Source organism: Brassica napus, chromosome C2 (genome assembly GCF_020379485.1).
Source record: "Brassica napus cultivar Da-Ae chromosome C2, Da-Ae, whole genome shotgun sequence".
NCBI lineage: Eukaryota > Viridiplantae > Streptophyta > Magnoliopsida > Brassicales > Brassicaceae > Brassica > Brassica napus.
The window spans coordinates 39,942,085-39,963,849 of NC_063445.1; the positions used below are offsets into that span (position 1 = coordinate 39,942,085).

At 39.9% G+C, this 21,765-nt stretch overlaps 1 protein-coding gene, 1 non-coding gene and 1 pseudogene across 2 annotated transcripts; 1 reads left to right on the top strand and 2 right to left on the bottom strand.

Annotated features, from left to right (window-relative positions):
* Positions 1-559: 559 nt before the first annotated feature.
* Positions 560-4,448, bottom strand: LOC125582390 (annotated as a pseudogene).
* On the top strand, positions 4,449-4,555 carry LOC125582580. The gene has a single exon (XR_007320037.1). It is a non-coding gene; the product is annotated as a small nucleolar RNA R71 (small nucleolar RNA).
* An 11,571-nt stretch (positions 4,556-16,126) lies between these two features.
* LOC106412626 lies at positions 16,127-17,863 on the bottom strand. Its single transcript, XM_013853542.2, has one exon. The coding sequence runs from the start codon at positions 17,861-17,863 to the stop codon at positions 16,127-16,129; it is 1,737 nt and encodes a 578-aa protein (XP_013708996.2).
* Positions 17,864-21,765: the final 3,902 nt, after the last annotated feature.

Consider the following 21,765-nt stretch of genomic DNA (forward strand, 5'->3'; position numbering starts at 1 on the left):
TTGAAAGGTGTGTTCCCAAATGGGTCTTGTAAGCTGTCCTATAAGTCCAAAGTGCATCATCTAGATTGATAGACCAATCTTTCCTTGTAGTCCCCACAGTTTTCTCCAAAATAGACTTGATTTCTCTGTTGGAGATCTCAACTTGACCACATGTCTAAGGATGGTAGGGAGTTGCAACCTTATGCTTTACACCATTTTTCTTGAGAAGACTTTCAAATAGCTTGTTGATGAAGTGAGAGCCTCCATCACTGATGGCAACTCTTGGAACTCCGAACCTTGGAAAGATGGTGCTTTTAAACATCTTGATCACCACTCTAGAATCATTGGTGGGACTTGCTACAGCTTCCACCCACTTGGAGACATAATCAACAGCTACAAGGATGTATTTGTTGCCAAAAGATGATGGGAATGGTCCCATGAAATCAATACCCCACACATCAAGCACCTCCACTTCTAGAATTGGGTTTTGAGGCATCTCATTCCTTTTGGTGATTTTCCCTCTTCTTTGGCATGAATCACACCTAGAGACAAAGTCTTGAGTGTCCTTGAACATATGAGGCTACCAAAACCCAGCTTGTAACACCTTTGAGACAGTCTTGAAAATAGCGAAATGACCTCCATAGGATGATCCATGACAGTGTGTGAGGATCCCTTCAACTTCTTCTTCAGCTACTACTCTTCTATAGAGTTGATCTCTACAAAGGATGTAGAGGTAAGGTTCATCCCAATAGTATCTCTTCACATCTTTGTAGAACTTCTTCTTGGCATATCCTTCAAGACCCATTGGCTCTCTTCCACAAGCTAAGTAGTTCACCAAATCAGCATACCAAGGCCCTTTCTCTTCAATTCCCTTCACCTCTTCAAGCTTCTTTCCAGTTTCACAAACTGCCACCACTGCTCCGATTGCCATGATTTGTTCTTCTGGAAGCCCTTCATCAATGGGGATCCCACTCTCAATCTTCTGTCTAGACAAGTGATCAGCTACACAATTCTCAACTTCTGGCTTGTCTCTGATCTCAAGGTCAAACTCTTGTAGCAGCAAGATCCACCTCAACAGCCTTGGCTTAGCATCCTTCTTGGTCATGAGGTGTCTCAATGCAGCATGATCAGTGTAGACTATGACCTTTGACCCAACTAAATAGCTTCTGAACTTTTCAAAGGCATAGACAATGGCTAGCAGCTCCTTCTCAGTTGTAGCATACTTCATTTGGGCTTCATCAAGAGTTTTGCTCGCATAGCAGATCACATGAGTCTTTTTGTCCTTCTTTTGACCAAGAACAGCTCCCACAGCATAGTCACTAGCATCACACATGATCTCAAAGGGGAGATCCCAATCTGGTGGCTGCACAATGGGGGCACTAACCAGCTTGTCTTTCAACTTCTTGAATGCTTCTAGACATTCCCAATCAAAGTTGAATGCTGCCTCCTTGCATAGAAGCTTAGTCATTGGCCTTGCTATCATTGAGAAGTCTTGGATGAATCTTCTATAGAATCCAGCATGACCAAGGAAGCTTCTAATGTCTTTAACCGTCTTTGGTGGAGCTAACCCAACCATCACTTCAATCTTGGCCTTGTCTACTTCAATCCCCCTCTCTGAAATCTTGTGTCCAAGCACAATCTCTTCTTTAACCATGAAGTGACACTTCTCCCAGTTCAGCACAAGGTTGGTCTCTTCACATCTTTTGAGGACCCTGCTAAGATTGGACAAACAAGCATAAAACAAAGATCCGTAGACAGAGAAGTCATCCATAAACACCTCCACAACATCCTCTATAAGATCAGAGAAAATAGACATCTTGCATCTTTGGAAAGTGGCTGGAGCATTACATAGCCCAAATGGCATCCTTGGATAAGAAAAGGTACCATAGGGGCATGTGAAAGTCGTTTTCTCTTGATCATTTGGATGTATGGAGATTTGGAAGAACCCTGAATACCCATCAAGAAAACAATAATAGGGATGAGTTGCAAGTCTCTCTAGCATTTAATCAATGAATGGCAATGGAAAATGATCCTTTCTAGATGCTGAGTTAAGTTTTCGATAATCTATGCACATCTTATGTCATGTTATTGTTCTTGTTGGTATTAGTTCATCCTTATCATTTTTAACAACAGTTATTCCTCCCTTCTTTGGGACAACATGCACAGGAGACACCCATTTGCTATCCGAAGTAGGATAGATTACTACTGCAACTAGGAGTTTTAGATGCTCTATAGAAGTCATAGATTCATCCTCTAGATGTATCCTATGCATGCACAAAGAAGGTGATAACCCTTTAATATCATCTAGTGAGTAGCCTATTGCCTTTTTATAATTTTTAAGTTCATTCAAAAGTTTAGACAATTCATCTTCACTCAGCTCACTACTCACTATGACAGAATAAGTCTCATTAGGGCCAGGGAAAGCATACCTTACACCATGGGGAAGAGGTTTAAGCTCCACTTTTGGTGCCTTGAGTTCACTCCAATCATCCTCTTGGAGGTTCTCTTGTTGAGTAGCTGAGGAAGCATGGTGAATCTCATATGAAAGCTCCTCATTCTGTTCTTCACCACTAATCCCCTTGTGAGAGTCCAGCATCTTCACATAGGCATCACTTTCCTTGTTCTCAATCACTTGGACTTCTCTCTCAATTGTTAAGGCATGCTGTAGAGAGTCTTCAAGTGCCAACTCCTCTAGAAGCTCATCAGCTAGAGCATCCATTTCATCAATGTAGAAAACTTGGTTCTGGATGGTTGGCCTCTTCATCACTTCATTGATGTCAAAGTGGAGGATGTTTCCTTTTCCAAGATGAAGATCAATCTTTCCTTCTCTGACATTCACAACAGCTCCTGCTGTGGCTAAGAATGGTCTTCCAAGGATCAAAGGGTCTTTGGCTTCCTCACCCATCTCTAACAAAACAAAATCAGTAGGGACCTCAAAGTTACCAACCATCACGGGAAGGTCTTCTAAGATACCAACATGAATCTTCACTGATCTGTCAGCTAACACCAAAGAGAGTCTACACTTCTTGTATTGAGTGAATCCAAGCTTCTTTGCAATAGACAAATGCATCAAGCTGACACTGGCTCCAAGATCACATAGACACCGCTCAAACACCATAGGTCCTAGAGCACAAGTTAAAGTGAAACACCCTGGGTCCTCTAGCTTCCTTAGAACATCTAACCTTTGGATAATGGCACTGCACTCGTGAGAAAGGATCATCATGCCCTCCATCTCTTTCTTCTTTGCAGCTACAACATCTTTCAAGAATTTGCTGTATTGAGGGACCAACATAAAAGCATCAATGATGGGCATTGTGACCTGAACTTCACTCATTTGTTTCTCAAAGCGGGCCTTGTACTTCTCCAATAGCTGTCTCTTGAATCTTCCGGGGAATGGTAGCTCTGGCTCATAGAAAGGAGGAAAAAAAGAGGATTCCTTTGTTGGAGTAGCAGTTTCACCATGTTTCACTGTCCTCTTCTCTTCTCCAACCTTTCCTTTACCCTTAGCTTCAACAATCTTTTCAAGAATCTCTTCATCAACCTTCTCATCTACAATCACCACTTCATCATCAATGTTGATAGCCACCTCCCCACCTTTCTTTTCACCATCCTTGGTGAGAACTCTTGGAGGTAACTCTCTACCACTCCGTAGGGTGATTGCTTTCATTGTTTCCTTGGGATTTTGCTCTGGCTTTCCAGGTAATGCCCCTTTTTGGCGACTTGGCTGAGAGTTCATTGAAGCAAACTGGTTCTCCAAATGTTGGATCTTGTTGTTGAGCTCATTGTAGCTTCCATCAATCCTGGAGTGAATGTTCTTGAACTCATAACCCATTGTATTCTCATTCTTTGCCTGAAAATCCAAAAGTTTCTTGAACATTGCATCCACACTTGTATCTGAAGCTGGAGCTTGTGAAGAACTTCCTTGAGCTTGAGTAGACTGATTGTTGTTATTGGTGAAACCAGGAGGGGTGTTTTTCCTAGGCTGATAGCTCCCTTCCTGGGTGTTTTGCTTCTGCTGGTATCCTCCTTGCTGGTTGTTAGAGTAAGACCTTTGCTGGTAGTTGTTGTACTGAAAGTTAGGCTCCTTCCTGTACCAAGAACCATTGTTGTTGATGAAGCACAGCTCTTCTTGGCCTTCCAAACCATCAACCTCATTGATCTTGGGAGAAACCTCTTGAATAGGACCACCCACAAAGTTCATATGCTCTTGCTTAGCTTGGTTGGAAAGAAGCAAGTCCATCTTCTCTTGCAAGGACTTGATCTCTTTCTTTGTCGGCTGATCATCACTTCTGTTGACCCTATCATGCTCCTCTCTGTAGACTGAGTCACTCTTAGCCATGTTCTCTACCAGTTCCTCTGCCTCTTCCTCGGTTCTCCCCAAGAAGAAACCATTGCTGGCAGTATCAAGCATGTTTCTGCACTATGGTAGAGCTCCTCTATAGAAGGTGCTAAGCAAACTCTCCTTACTAAAACCATGATGAGGGCATTATGACCAATAGCCCTTGAACCTCTCCCATGCTTCACTGAAGCTCTCTAGACCTTTCTGTTGAAATCCATAGATTTTGTTCGTGATCTTAGTTGTCCTTGAAGTAGAGAAGAACTTGTCTAGGAAAGCTCTCTTGCACTCATCCCAAGTAGTGACAGTGTCACTTAGAAGAGTCTTCTCCCATTGGTGTGCCTTGTCTCCCAAAGAGAAAGGGAACAACTTCAACTTGAAAGCATCTTCAGAAACACCATTTGTCTTGGACAAGCCACAATACTTATCAAACTTGTACAAGTGATCAAAAGGGTCTTCAGCAGCAAGACCATGATACTTGTTGTTCGCTATGGTGTTGAGCAGCCCTGACTTGATCTCAAAGTTGTTGTTCTCTACAGCTGGTGCTCTGATTCGCAACCTATGACCATTAATGTGAGGTTGATCATAGGCTCCAATGGCACGAGCTTGGCGCGGTGGATGTTGTGGCTGGCGGTGTTGTCTAAAAGGATCAGCTCTTGGATCAATGCCTCCTTGGGCATCACCATCTTGAGGCAGATTCTCCATATCAAACCCCAACCTTTGCAAGTGAGCCTGTTGCTCTACTTCTCTTCTCTGTCTTGCAATCTCCCTCTCAAGTGCTCTAATGTCTTTAACTCTTGGAACTAGGTTTGTTGGACCTCTGCTCCTTGTGTTCATACACATGAAATGCAAAGGGAGAAAAAGAAAGAAAAGCAATAACACAGTTAAACAAAAATTGACTTAGTCTCAAGCAAATGACTAAATCTCAATGTCACAATCAACTTAGAATTTGGCAACGGCGCCAATTTGATGTTAGGAGTTTTCAAGGCTCCTAATCAAATGTTGTAGTATAAATGATGTCAAACCAGTTCTAAGTGATTCTAAAGCAAAGGGAATGCAAGACCATGCTTAATCTAAGTGCTATTAGTTGCTGAGATGATTATGAACTAGAATACTACTAAAATGCAATAAAGAGCAAAGTTTTCTTTCTTATGAGATGGGAGAACTCATGGGCTAGGGGAATTGACCTTGGGTGATCAAATTTCAATCTAAAGGTAACAACTTTCAATCAATCTATCTACCTTAGACCTAGACACAATTCTAAACAAACTCTATCTCTAGATGAATGCTCATTCACTAAGATAACTCAAGAATCAAATCTCTTTGGTTGAATGTTATCTAAGCAATCATTAATTTCAAGTCTATTAGTCATTTTAACACCTTTAACAACAAATCTCTTTGGTAAAGAATGTTAAAAGCTTAGTAGAGTTGGTTCAGCCATTTCATCGAACACCTTTCGGGTGTGAAATGCCTAAAGCTCAAGTTTAGAGAGGCCAACTCTAAAATTGCATTAAAAGCACTATACTAGTAAGGAACAAGATGGATCTATAATAAAACACTTTAGATCTAGCTTAATCAACCTTAGTCTCCCTAACCCATGAATCCAAAGATGACTACTCACTAATCTTCATGCTAAACCCAAGAATCTTTGATGATTTGGTGTTAATCATGATTAGTGATCAAGATAATCAAGTAATTACAAGAGATAATGATCAAGATTAGATCTCTTACCTAAAGGTTCTTTGTGATTAGATAGAAAACAAGATTCCTCTCAACTTTAGGATTACAAGAGTATTTATATGTCTTTGGTAAACCTAATGGTTTCCATTAAAAAGTCTTAAAAGCCCTTAAAAACATTAAAAATTCGACTAAGGTAAAGTCTCGACTCAGGTCGAAACAACTGGAAACACCCCGCGTCGCACCACCCGCGTCGGATAGTCATCGAGCTTCTTTCTTCATGCGAGCGGGTAGGCCTCTCCGCGTGGCCTCACCCCGCGTCGGACCGTCGTCTTCTCTTCTTCCTACGCGGGTATGCGACCCCGCATCACTCAAACCGCGTGAGATCGTCGATGCTTCGTTTCTCTCGGTGCGTGCGGGTAACGGTGTCCGCGTGATCCAAGTCGCGTTGGAGCTCTGCGTTGCTCCTCTCGATGCCTTGACGCGGGTAAGAGTACCCGCGTTGGTTCAACCCGAGTTGTGCTCGTTTGAACTCGAACTAACTTCATTTTCCATCTCTTCTTGAGCCATAATGCTTCTAAAAACTTCCAATTACTCCATAGGACACTCCACTACCTGATTAGGACATATGAATGCAATATGGATTCTAAAGATGCTAAATTCCTAATCTATATGATCATTATGTGCAAAATGGAGACTTAAAACAATGCAAATATGCAAGATATCACAGCACGCCATCGTACCCGAGTTTGCAGGCATAGGGACATTTTGGGGCCACATAGCCATTGGCTTCTTCGACTCCGCCAAGACTGTTCAGTCAGACATCTGTCACCCGACTCTGTGCTACTTCATGAAGGCCCTTGCCAACACCTTGTTGTGTAAGATGGAACCTAGTAAGGTTCGGGTGCAGGAGCTTACATTGGTTTACTATGCGGTGAGGAGTTTGGTTCACATGGAGAACATCAAGGAGCCTGCGGACGATGAGTGGCCCAACCTTGGAGCCGTATTCGCTGAGCATCTGGCCAAGCTCAAGATGAAGCCTTTCCAGTCAAAGGGAAAGAAGAGGGAGACGGTTGGGAGCCTACTTACTCCGATCTTCCACCATTGCGGAGTCCCTTTAGACGACCCTGATATGGACGACCGGATCGTCTACATGGATGCAGCGCACCTCACGAGCGCACAGTGGCTCAAAGACGACCACGACTGGTGCTTCAGGGATGAGGACGGAATACACTTGGTGAGACTCCCACTTCGGTCACTCACGGACTTCGCCCATGGCCTTACCAGCATTCAGTTCTGACCTGACCCTCGCCTCATCTGAGCCCCAGCGGCCATGCCGCTACATGGTCCAGCGACCTGGAGGCCTCAGCCGCATCAGCCCGAGGACGCACTACCGCCATTCCCCCCTATGCCAGACATGTCTACACGTCCTGAGGGAGACTTCCAGCGCGTCGTAGTCGATGCTCTCACGCCATCTGGGCTAGAGTATCGAGATGTCGCTGTTCGAGCAGGTGTGCGTGCCAGCTCACCATCAGCAGCAGGACCATCCCGCCAGCACATAGGCACCTCCAGCGACGAGACCGTTGATGAGGACTAGTCTATTTTCGAACTCTTAGGATTTACTTTTGAACTACTTATTCTATGTTATGACTGGAGTTTATCTATTTTGCTAATCTTGCATGTGTTTGGATTGTCTAACAGAGCTAACCTAGCTGACTGATGCTAATTCTGAAAGTGAGTTAGACACATGGATACATTTAGACACGGGGATACATTGCAGCTAGCGCAGACGTTTTTTGTCTCTGCGTTGTCGATCGACGACGAGACGTTTACTTCGATCGACAGAGATGCAATGATATCGATCGATTATGCGGTGTACATGCCGATCGATCCTCGAGACAGAGGGTAACACATTCTTTTCTCTTGTCTAACATCTAACCAATATTTACTAATTATTCTCTAACCTACTAATCTTAGACTGATTATCACTGGGGACAGTGAGATTTAAGTCAGGGGGAGGTATTTACTGATATCATTTTATTATATGATTTCTAAAAATCTATATTTTCAAAGAAAAATGTTTTATTGAGTCAAGAAGAGGATAATGAACTTATTAGATTTTTGCTTGTTATCTAACACTCTTTAGCATCATTCTAGACTTACTGATTGCAGATAGTACTAAAGACACTAAAGTGGATCTACCTGTCAACTATTCACACTTGTTGAGATTGTTTGAAGGAACCAAAGCTGACCTCCAACACTAAACTTGACACAACTGCTTGTCTTGGGGTTTGGTATACATGAGATCGGATTCTTTAAACAAGTCTGGAAGGTAAAGCCTTGTGTAGATTTATCACATTTTCTCTCTCTATTTCGACCCTAGATTTATAGGTAGAGATATTTATTTCCAAAAATATATATATATATAAATAAAAATATATATATATATATATATATATAATAGGTGTTAGTTAGGTGGAATCCGAACAGGGCTTGGTGGCTACAACCATTAAGGCTTGCTTCCTAAGGACTCCAACAAAAAGAATTCGAACGGGACTTGGTGGCGGAAATCATCAAGGTTCGATTCACATGAATTCTTGGATATAGGTCAAAAAGAAGTGAACATGATTTGGTGGCAACAACTATTAAGGCTTGATTCATGGAAGCCTGTCCAATCTTGGTCAATGATCCTGCAATGGAAGCACACTTTAACTAAAGAGCGAAATTAGTAGAGAGAAAAGATATGAACTAACTTTTACCTGCAGATCCAAATACTTGTTTGAAAATCCTTGCATCCTGTGATCGATACTCCCAAGGTAAAGCCTGCACTTTTATTTATGTTAAGAAATGAGGTTGGTAGAGGGGAATGTCAGACAGGATTTGCTAAGTTGTTGGCTAGGTGAATTTGGTTGCTAAGCTAGGATATGGTATAATGTGTTTTTGTGATTAGGACCTCTTAGATGTGGATTGCAATATTGTAGAGGTGATGATTCTAAGTTTTAATCACGTGAGTCCCTGCTGTTTTCAAACCTCTTTCAGAGAGACTACCCGTCTGTTTTGCTTGAGGACAAGCAAAAGGGTAAGTCTGGGGGAGTTGATAGACCATGGATTTTACCCATTATTAGCCATGCTTTATAAGTGTTTTAAGATATATTTACTACTATATAGAGTCTATTTAGAGTATTTATAGGTCCATGTACTATCTAAAAGGAAATGATGTATTTGGAGCAATTGGAGGTCTTTTGAGCTTCGCTGGAAGCAAGAGATGATCGACAGTCACCACTCAATATCGACCGACAATTATCACCAAATATCGACCGACGTTGAGCTCCTCATATCGGTCGATAGTGAAGCCACCCGAGAGTTAATGATAAATTAGAAGATTTCAAGTTTCACAAAAGTCTCAATAATTACATCATTAGTCTCTGGCCGCCTGTTAGGATATTTATTAGGGTTTTGTATCAGTTTAGAAGCAGACTTGCCTAGAGACCTTTTAGACCTAGTTGGGAGGAGGCAAGAAGCCATCATTCTAAAAGAGGAGAGCTTTGGATTGGAGAGATAGATCATCTACTGCAAAACAGAGAAGATCTTGAACTCTTTTGATTTCACTATTTCTGTTTACTTTTATTGTTTATTTTATCTAAGTATTATTCAGACCATCATAACTATGTGTTTCATGAATATGTCTGAGTAGTCCTTACTGTTAGATTTAGGTTTCTCAAATGGGTTGATAAATGTAATACTGACACAACAATTGTTAGGTTGTTTAGAAATATAGTTCATTCATCTAGTTGTGCTTAAAGCTAAGTTTAGGATTGATCAACCTTTAAACTTAGATCTTAGGATTAATTGGGAGAATATAAATCAAACCTGTTCATAAAGCTTTCTGGATGAAGTATCGATCGACGTAGCGATAGGCTAGTCGATCGATATTTTGAAAGGTGTATCGATCAATATTCATAAAGAATTATCGATCGACACTTTCTCGTGATTAACATACGAGAGTTGAGATCCGAGATCCAGATTAGACAATCAAATAGATTATATCTTAGTTTGAATTCAAGAACAATTAATATTAATAAAACCCTAAAAACCCAAATTAAGTTTTACTTATCATACCTGAGAATATACCTGAATCTAGCTACTTTACATAACTGTTAACAACCTCAAAACAATCAATCGAGCAATAAACTTGCTCACCAATCCATTTACTGCTTTAAAACTTATAAACCATTCGATCTAGATTTATTTCAAGACCATAATCTATTGTGTAATCCTAGAGTCTCTGTGGATTCGATCCCTAAGTACTACATCCGAACCGCTTATTTGAGAGAGTAATTCACTCGTTAGGGTAATTTGAGTGATATCATTGGTCGACCGATTAATGATACTTGTATAGTGTATGTGTCTAACACTACATGAGTACTGAACTTAGGCGTATATATGGTTAACTAGGGATTGGTTGTTGACTTGTTTTAATGCAGGTTCCCCTTACATGAAGCTAGATCATTGCAGGAGGTTGGGTCTAACTTAGTAACGGTTTGCTTAGCCTTAGCTTTTATTGGATGGTAGTGCTAGATTGATTGTTATTTTGGGTTGTCCGGGTTAGAGTCTAGGTTGCGGGTAGAGGCCACCGGCTCACTGAGTGACATTAGGTTACTCTTTCAACTCCGTTGTCTTTTTTGAAGGTAGCCATCACTAGTAAAAAAAACGTAAATAGCAACGGTCAAAAATCGTAGCTATGAGTGATTTTTCGTAGCTATATGGAGAGCTTGCTACGAAATGCGACGATTTCAAAATTGTAGCTATATGATCGTAGCAAATTCGGTTCGTAGCAAACATTGTTTCAACATGCTACGAAGATGCTACGGACGTGTACGTGGAAAGTTGCTACGATTTAGAGAGGAACGGTTTCGTATCTTTTATTTTGTTTGCTACGAATTTGGACACGGCTACTTCGTCGCACAATTTGCTATGGATTAGAGATGAATGTTTTCGTCTCTTTGTTTTTGTTTTGCTACGATGGTTTTCGTGAATAGGTATTTTAACAATTTAAAAAAAACTAATTAGAAACAATTTTTTTTTGAAACAGAAACATAAATTATATTACATATTGAGCCTCTTAAGAGCTCAGAAGGTTCAAAGATCAAACATCCAAAAGGTTCAAAAGATTCAACATTCAGAAGGTTCAAAAGATTAAAACATAATACATAAACTTGATTTAGGGCAAGCCACATCTAAGACCTACAAACCCAATGTGTTGCACCACCTATCTAACTCAGAATTGTTACTGGTGATGTGTTGAGGTTGTGATTCACCTTGAGCTGGAGACATATCACGAGCTGGAGATGGTGCTTGACCTTGAGGTGGAGCTTAACCTTGAGATGGAGCTTGAGACTGAGTTGGTTGTGCAGTAAATGAAGCATGATTGGAAGCTTGAGGCTGAAGAAACTGCAGAATCATGTCGAGACTTGATTGAGTTTTAGCCATCCCTTGGTTGAAGTTAGTCTTGATAGCCTGAACATCAGACTTCAAAGTCTGGAAATCAGACTTGATTTCCTGAGAGATGGTCTCCAAACCACAAACCCTCGTCTCTAAGCCGATGTTTCGGTTGAGTGAAGCAGGAACTGACTCAGAAGGATGTTTGTTGTTGAATTGAACACTGCCAAGCCCATAAATGGTGCTCTTGCGTGTCTTTTCCACGCTGAAAAGGACACAAAAACAAGATAACATTATCACAGAGAAAATTCAGTCACAAAAAATGCAGTCTGATCTGGTTACAATTTCAATACAAGAGTAAGAAGAAACAAATATAATGAGCAAGAGAGATTATTACCATGATGTATTCTTGGTTTAGGAGAAGGTGCTTAGAATTTTCTGTGGCAGCATTTGAGCAAGTTTGGCAATCTCCAACTGGAGAACCATCTTCTAACATCTCTTCAACTGCTTGCTCAACCTCTAGAACCAGTTGCTCAGTTCGTTCGTCCATGAAGGTCCCATCTTTGCGAGTATGAGTCTTCCTTGCAAGGTCTGTATATGAAGGTAGTGCATCCAAACCTTGGTCGATCATCTACAACAAAGGAACAACAGAAAGTTAGACATTTAGCAGTTAAATAAATGGAAAAATGCAAGTAAGACAAGTTGGAAAGCTGACCATACGATACCCAATATTTACAAAGTAGCGTGGTCCTGCACCATGGACGTGCATCTTCAACCCCACAGGAGCCGAAGTGCGAGAATCAGCTGCTGATTGGCTCTTGGCTTTTGCTTCATCTGTTGACCAATTCGCAAGGACTATTTTCCAGTCATTCTTACTGATGTATTTAGGTATCTTGTTCTTTTTCCTTTTTTGGCTTATGCGTCCGCAGATAGACACTTGAGTCTGAAGCTTCCATTTAAAGTGGATTTCCTCATGAAGACTGTCTTCCCAGTAGTATTGTTGCTGGAAAAGAAGAGAAGTGATTAGTTTGTTGCTACAAAAATATACTTAGGAATAGAAATGGAGATGGTTCAGGATCACTTATGATGAATGAGTGCCACCATCCTATTCTCTTCGGCTCTGGAACCTTTATCCAGCTTTGCCACGGCCCCCAGTAATCTCCCTGCCATGTTGCTCGGATAAAAGCATGAAATTCAGGATCAACCCCAAACCTGCAAAGAAAATGTTAAGCATCAAACAAAATCAGATAAGAAGACTTAGCTAACGTCATTAAGCACACGGATAAGAAGAATTAGCTAAGGACAATATTAACACATAACTAAGGTAACTAAAAAAGGCATCAAATTTATAATAAACACTTAGCTAAATGTCATTAACTAATGGTAAGTAAATGATATCACTTACCACAATGCTCCATTGGGCTTATCAGGATGAAGGTGTGGCTGGTTTATTCTGGATGGAGCACGTAGCAGAGCATCTTCTATTCTCCTCACATAGGTTGGAGGAGCCGCTGGAGGAGCCGCAGATCCTGAACATGAAGGTCCTATTGGTTGCGCAGGAGCAGGAGCAGGAGCAGGAGCAGGAGTCGTAACAGCAGGCATTGACGCGGTTCTCAATTGGGGTCTCAAGTATCTCACATCTGTAGACAGAAATAAACATAAGAAGCTATTAAGATTGTAGAAAAATTAAAACACAAATCCAAAACCGAAAGCAAACCCTAACTATAACGTGAAAGTAAAATCGAAACAGAAAGTCCATACCCTAATCCAAACCGAAAGCAAACCCTAATCCCAAATTGAAAACCGAAAGCAAACCGTAATCTCAAATCAAAACCGAAAGCAAACCATAATCCCAAATCAAAACCCTAACCATAACTTGAAACCCAAATCGAAATCGAAACACTAGAACATGAAAATCTAGGTGTGGCGATTGAAAAACGAAACCCTAACTGGAAGAGAGAAACACAAAATGAAAAGAGAGAAGCAAAGAGATAAGAGAGACAGAGAGAAATCGAAACCTCACCTGGAAGAGTCAAGCCGGGAGGGCGAGGACGACGACGGTCGTTGGTTGTGTTTTCGGTAGAAGCAGCCATGGAAGAGAGACCTAGAAGAGAGATCGAAAGAGACGAAAGGTGAGAGACGAGAGGTGAGAAAGGTTACGACTTAGAGAAAGGTTACGACTTTCTTAAGGAAACAAAAGTTGAAAAAAATGCTAAGTGTGGGAAAATGGGTTTTGGGGTCCAAAATGTTGGAGGGAATTGGGTATTGGGCTCTAAAATGTTGGAGGGAATAATAGATTTTGGAGATTTTGGAGAATTTGGAGAATTTAGGGGTTAATTAGGGTTTAGATAGGGTTTAAAAATAGTATAATCAGGATTATTAATATCTTTTTTTTTTAAATTATACACTAATATTTTTTATATGAGACAGTTTTATAAATTTACAAATTATATAATAAAATGTTGAAGATTTGAAGAGTTTGAAGAATTTAGGGGTTAGTTAGGGTATAAATAGGGTTTAAAGATAGTATAGTTAGGATTATTCATATCTTTTAAAAAAAATAAATTATACACTAATATTTTTTATATGAGACAGTTTTGTAAATTACAAATTATATAATAAAATGTTGAAGATTTTGTAGAATTTGAAGAATTTAGGGGTTAGTTAGGGTATAGATAGGGTTTAAAGATAGTATAAGTAGGATAATTCATATCTTTTTAAAAAAAAAAAAAATTTTTTTTTTAAATTATGCACTCATATTTTTTATATGATACATTTTTATATACTACAAACTACATATAAACTTATATTATACATTAAACATTCATATCTTGCAAACACTAAGAATTTATATTATACATTCATATATCTTGCAAATACTAAGAACTTATACTATACATTCATATATTTTACAAACACTAAGAACTTATATTATACATTCGTATATCTTTTAAAAACTAAGAACTTGAATCAGATTCGGAATCAGAATCAGAATCAGATTCGGAATCAGAATCAGTACATGATTCTTCTAACTCATCTTCAGAAATGTATTCGTCATAGGGAGGAACAACCGGCGTTGAATCATAATCTGAATCATCTACCACAACATAAGATTCAATGCGTAACATTTCACTTTGGGCAACAACTTGGTTGCGTGTATCATCTTGTAACGCAGTAAGAACAACTTTGGAAGTTTCTTGAACCCCTCTAGGCACAACTTTCGTACATGCCCACCAATCGCTTGCTGATGTACGACAAACTTGCGGATAAGGAATGAAGCAAACTTGATCACAATTACCAGATAAGATAAATGGGTCATATTTCTCGTACTGCCAGCGCGGTGACACATCGACGATTCCTGATTTATGTTTTCGAATCCCCCAACCTACAACTGTATCAAACCACTTACACTTAAAAACCATGGCCTTAAGCCCAAAAGAACCAGAATACTCAACCATCATTATCTCTTTGATCAACCCGTAATAATCAGTGTCCGTCGTACCCCGGACTTGGACACCGTAATGTTGGGTTGTCTTATCTTGGCCATGGCTATGTGTGTGGAAGCAGTATCCTCGTGAGAAATAAATCGGCCAAGCTTTATAATTGTGTTTTGGTCCTTGTACGAAATTCAACATCCACAATGGAAAATCATATAACTGACTCGCATTGACAACCTATTAATTAAAATCATGTTTATAAATGATAAATTCACATTGATAGTCATATTATATCAAAAACTTACATAGTTTTTCACCCATTCTGCAAAGTGGTTGTCTTTCGCTATCTGTAGATCATTACCACATATAGATGGATTTCTTTCCATCATAAACTCCTCAAACATCCTGTTCGGTTGTTGTTATAAAATGATTAAAATTTCCAGTTAACGTCGTTAGAAATGTAGAATATAAAAATTGGTTGAAATACCTTTTGTATGGCTCAAATGTAGGACAATTGAGCATCAGAAATTTATGCATCACAGTGTAGTCATCATCGGTTAGATACCTCTGTTATACTTTTCCACTCACTCGACCTTCATGGTAAAACATATTTGGCACATCTGGATCTTGATATGTGAATAGAATATCTCCAGGTTGCAAGACTTGAGCGGGCACTTCTGGATTCCCAAAGAAGTGTGCAGAAAATGTAGAAATCTCTTCATTACGACATTGGGCAATAATAGAACCTGCAATATGTGCCTTATTTTTAACTTTTTTCTTTAGATGGTACATGTATCGCTCGAAAGGATACATCCATCTATATTGCACTGGACCACCTAGGTAGCTTCATCTGGCAAATGCACTACGAGATGTTCCATAACATAAAAAAATGAAGGAGGGAAAATCTTTTCCAAATTACAAAGCTTCACTGCAATGCTTTCTTTTAAAATTGCAACATCTTCACTCTTCAATACCTTTGCAGAGATATCCCGAAAGAAGAGTGTTATCTCTACACAAAACATTTTTGAGTTAGTAGGTAGTAAGTAACACTTATACAAAAAAAAAAAAATAATTTACCAGAAATTGCGATGTGGACATTTTTGGGAAGCAATTCCTTAAATGCAAATGGAAGAAGTCGTTGCATGATGACGTGGCAATCATGACTTTTCAGGCCCGAAAGCTTCGAATTTGTCTCGTCAATACATCTACTAAACTTTGAAGCGTACCCATCTGGAAATTTTATATCATCCTTCAACCATCACAAGAATTCTTTTTTTTCTTCTTTAGACAACCGAAATATCGGCACTGGCATCGTTCCATCATCTTTGATATGTAACTCTTGCCTTCTACACAAATCAGGTAGATCCATCCTTGACTTTGCATTATCTTTCGTCTTCCCGGGAACATTAAGCACCGTGTTGATAATATTATCAAAGAAATTTTTCTCAACGTGCATAAAGTCCACATTGTGGCGAAGAAGAAGATTTTCCCAATACGGCAAATCCCAAAAAATACTCTTCTTCACCCAATTGTGATATTTCCCATATCCGTCTATGTTGCTCGCAGGTTTCTCGTGTCCATTGCCTCCACATTCAACAGTTTTCTTCAATCCTTCGATGTTGTTGATTCTTTCACGGAGAATTTCTTCTCCATTCAACCATGGTGGAGGATCATCGGTTATCGTCTTTCCCTTTCGAAACGCTTGGACATTTCTCCTGTAAGGATGCTCTTTAGGCAGAAACATTCGATGACAGTCAAGCCAGCTATGATTCCTTCCATGTTGCAACCAAAATGACTTTGTATCATCTAGACAATATGGACAAGCTAAACGACCATGAGTCATCCAACCTGACATCATGCCATATGCCGGAAAGTCATTAATGGTCCACATTAATGCGGCCCGCATCGTGAAATTTTCCTTTCTAGAGATATCGTATGCTTTTGCCCCGTGACTCCACAAACTTTGTAATTCTTCAATTAGCGGCTGCAGATAAATATCAATGCTCTTCTTTGGATGTCTTGGTCCGGGCACTAAGACTGATAGAAAGAAATATTTTCTTTTCATACACATACCAGGAGGTAAGTTATATGGAGTTACGATTACGGGCCAGACCGAGTGGGCTTCACCACTCATACCAACTGGATTAAATCCATCTGTTGCTAATCCAAGATATATATTCCAACTTTCTGCAGCGAAATTGGGATATACCTTGTTAAAATGCTTCCAAGCTCCTCCATCAGAAGGGTGATGCATTTCTCCTTCGGGTGACTCATGTTCCGCGTGCCATCGCATTTGTGATGCTGTCGCCTCAACTTGGTACAACCGCTTCAACCTCTCCGTAATAGGCATGTAAAACATTCTTTTTTTCGGCCGATTTTTTCCCTTTCCACGGTTCTGGTGATATCTATCTTTCCCACAAAACTGACACACCAACAAGTCTTGATCTTCCTTCCAAAATAACATGCAGTTATCCTCGCAAATATCAATCTTCACAACAGGGAGACCAAGCGCCTTTGTCAAATTCTTCGTCTCATAATATGATGCAGGAGCTTGATTTGGTTGTGGCAGAACATCTCTGAAAGTTTGTGATATCTCATCCAAACATGACTCTAACAAATTATGATCGGTTTTTACTTTCATTAATTGTGACGCCAAGTATGACTGAGAAATACCTTCATATAATGGTTGATTAGTGGCTTCAAATGCTTGAAACACACTATCTTCATTTTGCTCCTCATCGGGTGCTTCCATCACATTCTCCAATACATGAGTTGATCCAGTGCCTCCACCCATAATATCAGGAAAGTTCTCTTGATATGTCTCTTCTCCCATAAATGGACCTCCTGCTGATGATCCGCCAACGTCATAGTAATTTTCTCCCTGGCTTGACCATAAGTAGTAATTACTCTTGAATCCGACTCGGTAAAGATGGCGAGACACAGTTCTCGCGTCACGTTGTTTTCGGTTTTGACATTTCAAACAAGGACATAACATGGTTTTCCCCACTAAAAAGGAATTTTGATTGGAAGAAAATGCGATAAAAACATCAACCCCTTCTTTAAAGTCTCGAGAAACACAATTATTGATCGGATCAATGTGTCGATCCATCCAATCTCTTGAATAAAAATAAATCGACATTGAACGCTCAACTTTTTTCCAACAATATCGAACTCTCTGTGATACAAAACTCGTTCTAACGAAAGTGAAGCGCTCGGTTTTCTTTTATAGAAAAAAATAACGCCACGATTTTGCTATGACATTGCTACATTTCTTGCTACGTTTCTTGCCACGTTTTGCTACGAAAATAGCTACGAAATTTGCTACGATCCATAATCGTGGCAAGCTCCAAAATATCTAGCATTATTTACCTAGCAAATTGTCAGATTGAGGGGACATTACTTTAGAGTAAGCGACGAAAATTCACGTTCCTTATTGTTTTTTTGTTTTTATCGCTGCCACTTGCTCAGGATTTGACTGGTGGGACGTATTTTTCGGTGGGTTGCTACGAATTTGATACGATATCAAATCGTATCCAGTTGCTACGTCCATTTTTGTAGCAATTCCGTAGCAAAAGCTTGCCACGTTTTGTTTTTGTAGCAAAAACGTAGTAACGTTTGCTACGATTGTACTACGTTTTGCCACGTTTCCTGTTTTCGTAGCAAATGCGTTGCAATTTCGTATCTTTTTTTGATTTGCTACGAACTCATCGTTGCAGTTTCGTTGCAATGTGGTATTTTTTTACTAGTGTATAGCTAAGGATGATCAGATAGCTTGGAGCTGGACGTTAGGACCGCCGGAGTAGATTTCATACCTTTGTAAACGGTATTGTGTTATGTGTTTGTTGGCTCGATTTTGCATTAGGCCGGACCCAGTCTTGAATTATTAAATGTATGAATATTTCCTAAATCAATAAAGTAATTGTTTTATATGCGCATCATGAGTACTCTGATATTTGACTGGTCTGGTCTAACACAACGTTAGGTCGTTGTACGGGTTGAAAAGCTTTAGTCTTCGATCTAACGGGAAATGCTAACTCTAGGTACAGGTTGCAAAGCCTTGTGCCTTGATGCAGCGGGACGAGTTAGTGGATGAACTGGTCTAGGTCGTGAAGTAAATTTTGTAACTCTGACCGAATAGTCCCTAATCCGTCACATAGCGCTTCCAGACCATGGTGTTGGGTTGGACGGACAGTCATGTTCTTGTTTGATTGTTGGCCTTTCATTTCCAACCCTTGGTGTGGATCGTCCGTGGGTCATGCTCTTGGTTGATTGTTGGTAGGTGGGTCGACCTATGTCTAGGACAGTTCCGTGGTGTTACAAGAAAACCAGCTAACTCGGGGTCTTGTGGTCCGGAGGAGCGACCACGTACTTCTTGTGATGAACTTTGGTTTAAAAACTTCAGTATTATGTTTCCATAGCACTACATCTTCCCCTATAGTCATATTATTTTGTTGCTTGTTCAGTGTCTCCTCGATCATAGTGTATAGATCGTATCTCAGCCGTACAATTGGTCCAAGTCCAGCTCACCAAATGGCGAGCAGGGCGAACAAGTCAGGCTCGCCATATGGCTGATATCACTCAAATTACTGTAAGGAGTGATTTATACTCTCTCAAATAAGAGGTCGAGTTGTAGTACTTAGGGATCGAATTCACAGGGAGCTAGGGAACCTAATGGATCTATTATGATATGTTAAGTAGGAAGTTTTTAAGATTTAAAATGTAAATTTGCAATTTTGGTTGAGCAAGTAATTGCTCGATTGATTGGTTGAGGTTTTGGTGCATAAAAGGAAATAGCTAGACTTAGGGTTTATATTCAGGAAACTTGGAATTATAATCCTACAGATGCCTAATGAGTTGTGTGCATTATAATGTAAAGCTCAACTGTCTATTCAACAAGTCCATCAGCTATCGCATGTTTGAACTCGTCTATTCACTAGATCTAATGACCCAAAGAAATGTGTTCGATCAATAGCAGTGTCGATCGATAATCCTATAGGGATATCGATCGATACACCTTTCGCTCCGTCAATCGATTATCCAAATGAATATCGATCGACGCGCTTCTAGTTAAGCTTTATGCGCGGGTTGAATAAAGCTTACTAAGCTCACTAGATCAGCTCTTGCCTTACTCTTAGCAAGAAACTTAGCTCAGTTAGAATGTTTTCAGGATGAGAATGAAGCTTTCGCTTTTATCTATCAATCCTAGGGCAAGTTCTAGGTAGCTAATCTAGAAACAGGCATTAATGAACAATCCTAATGAAAATTACTACAACTCAGCAATCTATATTTGGGGCTAATCCCCCATAAGTTATTTAAACCCTAAATCTATTAGTGGAACTACTCAGACATGGCCAAGAAAATCATGAAAGCAATTAGGTTAGAAAACTTCGTAGAATAGTAAAATAGATATTAATGGAGTTCCAATCACAAAATATAACTGTGGATCTTCTCTCCAATCTATCACAATCCTAAAACCTTTTGCTGAAAGTAATTAAACTAAAAACACAGAAAATCACACTTTGCCTCTAACATGGTGGCAAAGCTTATATAATTAGGTTAAAACTCGACAGGGGTAATCTTGTAAATTGGTGAAGACTTAGACTTCAAGTTGGCTGTGACCAAACGGGCTTTCTGCGCGCTTCGCTGTCGATCGATGTTCAAGTGTGAACATCGATCGATATTCCTCCTCCAATATCGACCGATGGTCGAGCTCGATGGTCATCTCGGGTGCTTGCTCAAAATATCTCCAAAATGCTCCAAAATCATCCATTATCTCCAAATCACTCCTGATCTTATAAATATAATAAATAGACTCTATAATATAATAATAAATAGTAAAAACACCTATAAACCATGGACGAAAATAGATCAAATCCATGGTCTATCAACTCCCCCAAACTTACCATTTTGCTTGTCCTCAAGAAAAACAAACAGGCAGTCTCTCTGAAAGAGGTTTGAAAACAGCAGGGACTCACATGATTTAAAACTTAGAATCATCACCTCTACAATATTACAATCCACATCAAAGAGGTCCTAATCACAAAAGCACTTCATACCATATCCTAGCTTAGCAACCAAATTCATCTAGCCAACAACTTAGCAATTCTTGTCTGACATTCTCCTCTACCAACCTCATTTCTTAGCATAAATAAAAGTGTAGGCTTTACCTTGGGAGTATCAATCACAGGATGCAAGGAATTTCAAACAAGTATCTGGACCTACAGGTAAACATTAGTTTCTATCCTCTCTCTCTACTAATTTCTCTCCTAGTCAAAGTCTGCTTATATTTGCAAGATCATTGACCAAGATTGGACAGGCTTCCATGAATCAAGCCTTAATGGTGATTGCCACCAAGTCCTGTTCACTTCTTTTTGACCTATATCCTAGGATTATTTGTGAAGCAAGCCTTAATGGTTGTAGCCACCAAGTCTTGTTCTAATCCTTTACTTATAGAATTCATATGAAGCAAGCTTTAAGGGTTGTAGCCACCAAGTCATGTTCGAATTCCTTCCTAAATAAATCTCTAATATATAAGTAATAATATTCTTTTATATATCTATATTTCGAAAATAAAGAGAGAGAGAGAGAGTGATAAATCTATCTAGAACTTGCTTGGATCGTCCATTGAAGCGAACCATAGAGAGGCCATGATCGATCGCTTTAAAGCGGAGAAGGCGGAAAAGGATCTTGCTCGCATGCGAGAAGAGATGTTGGCGCGAGATGCTCAACTCGCTCGTGATCATGCCAGGGCTGTTCGTAGGGCGGAACGGAAGGGCAAGAGGGAAATTGTCGAGGTGATGAAGACTCGCGCTTCTCAATTCCAGGTTGAGTACGGGAATCTCAAGGACGCTTTCAACTCGCTGGGCGACTTCCGTGAGTGTCGCGGCTCAGTCGGGA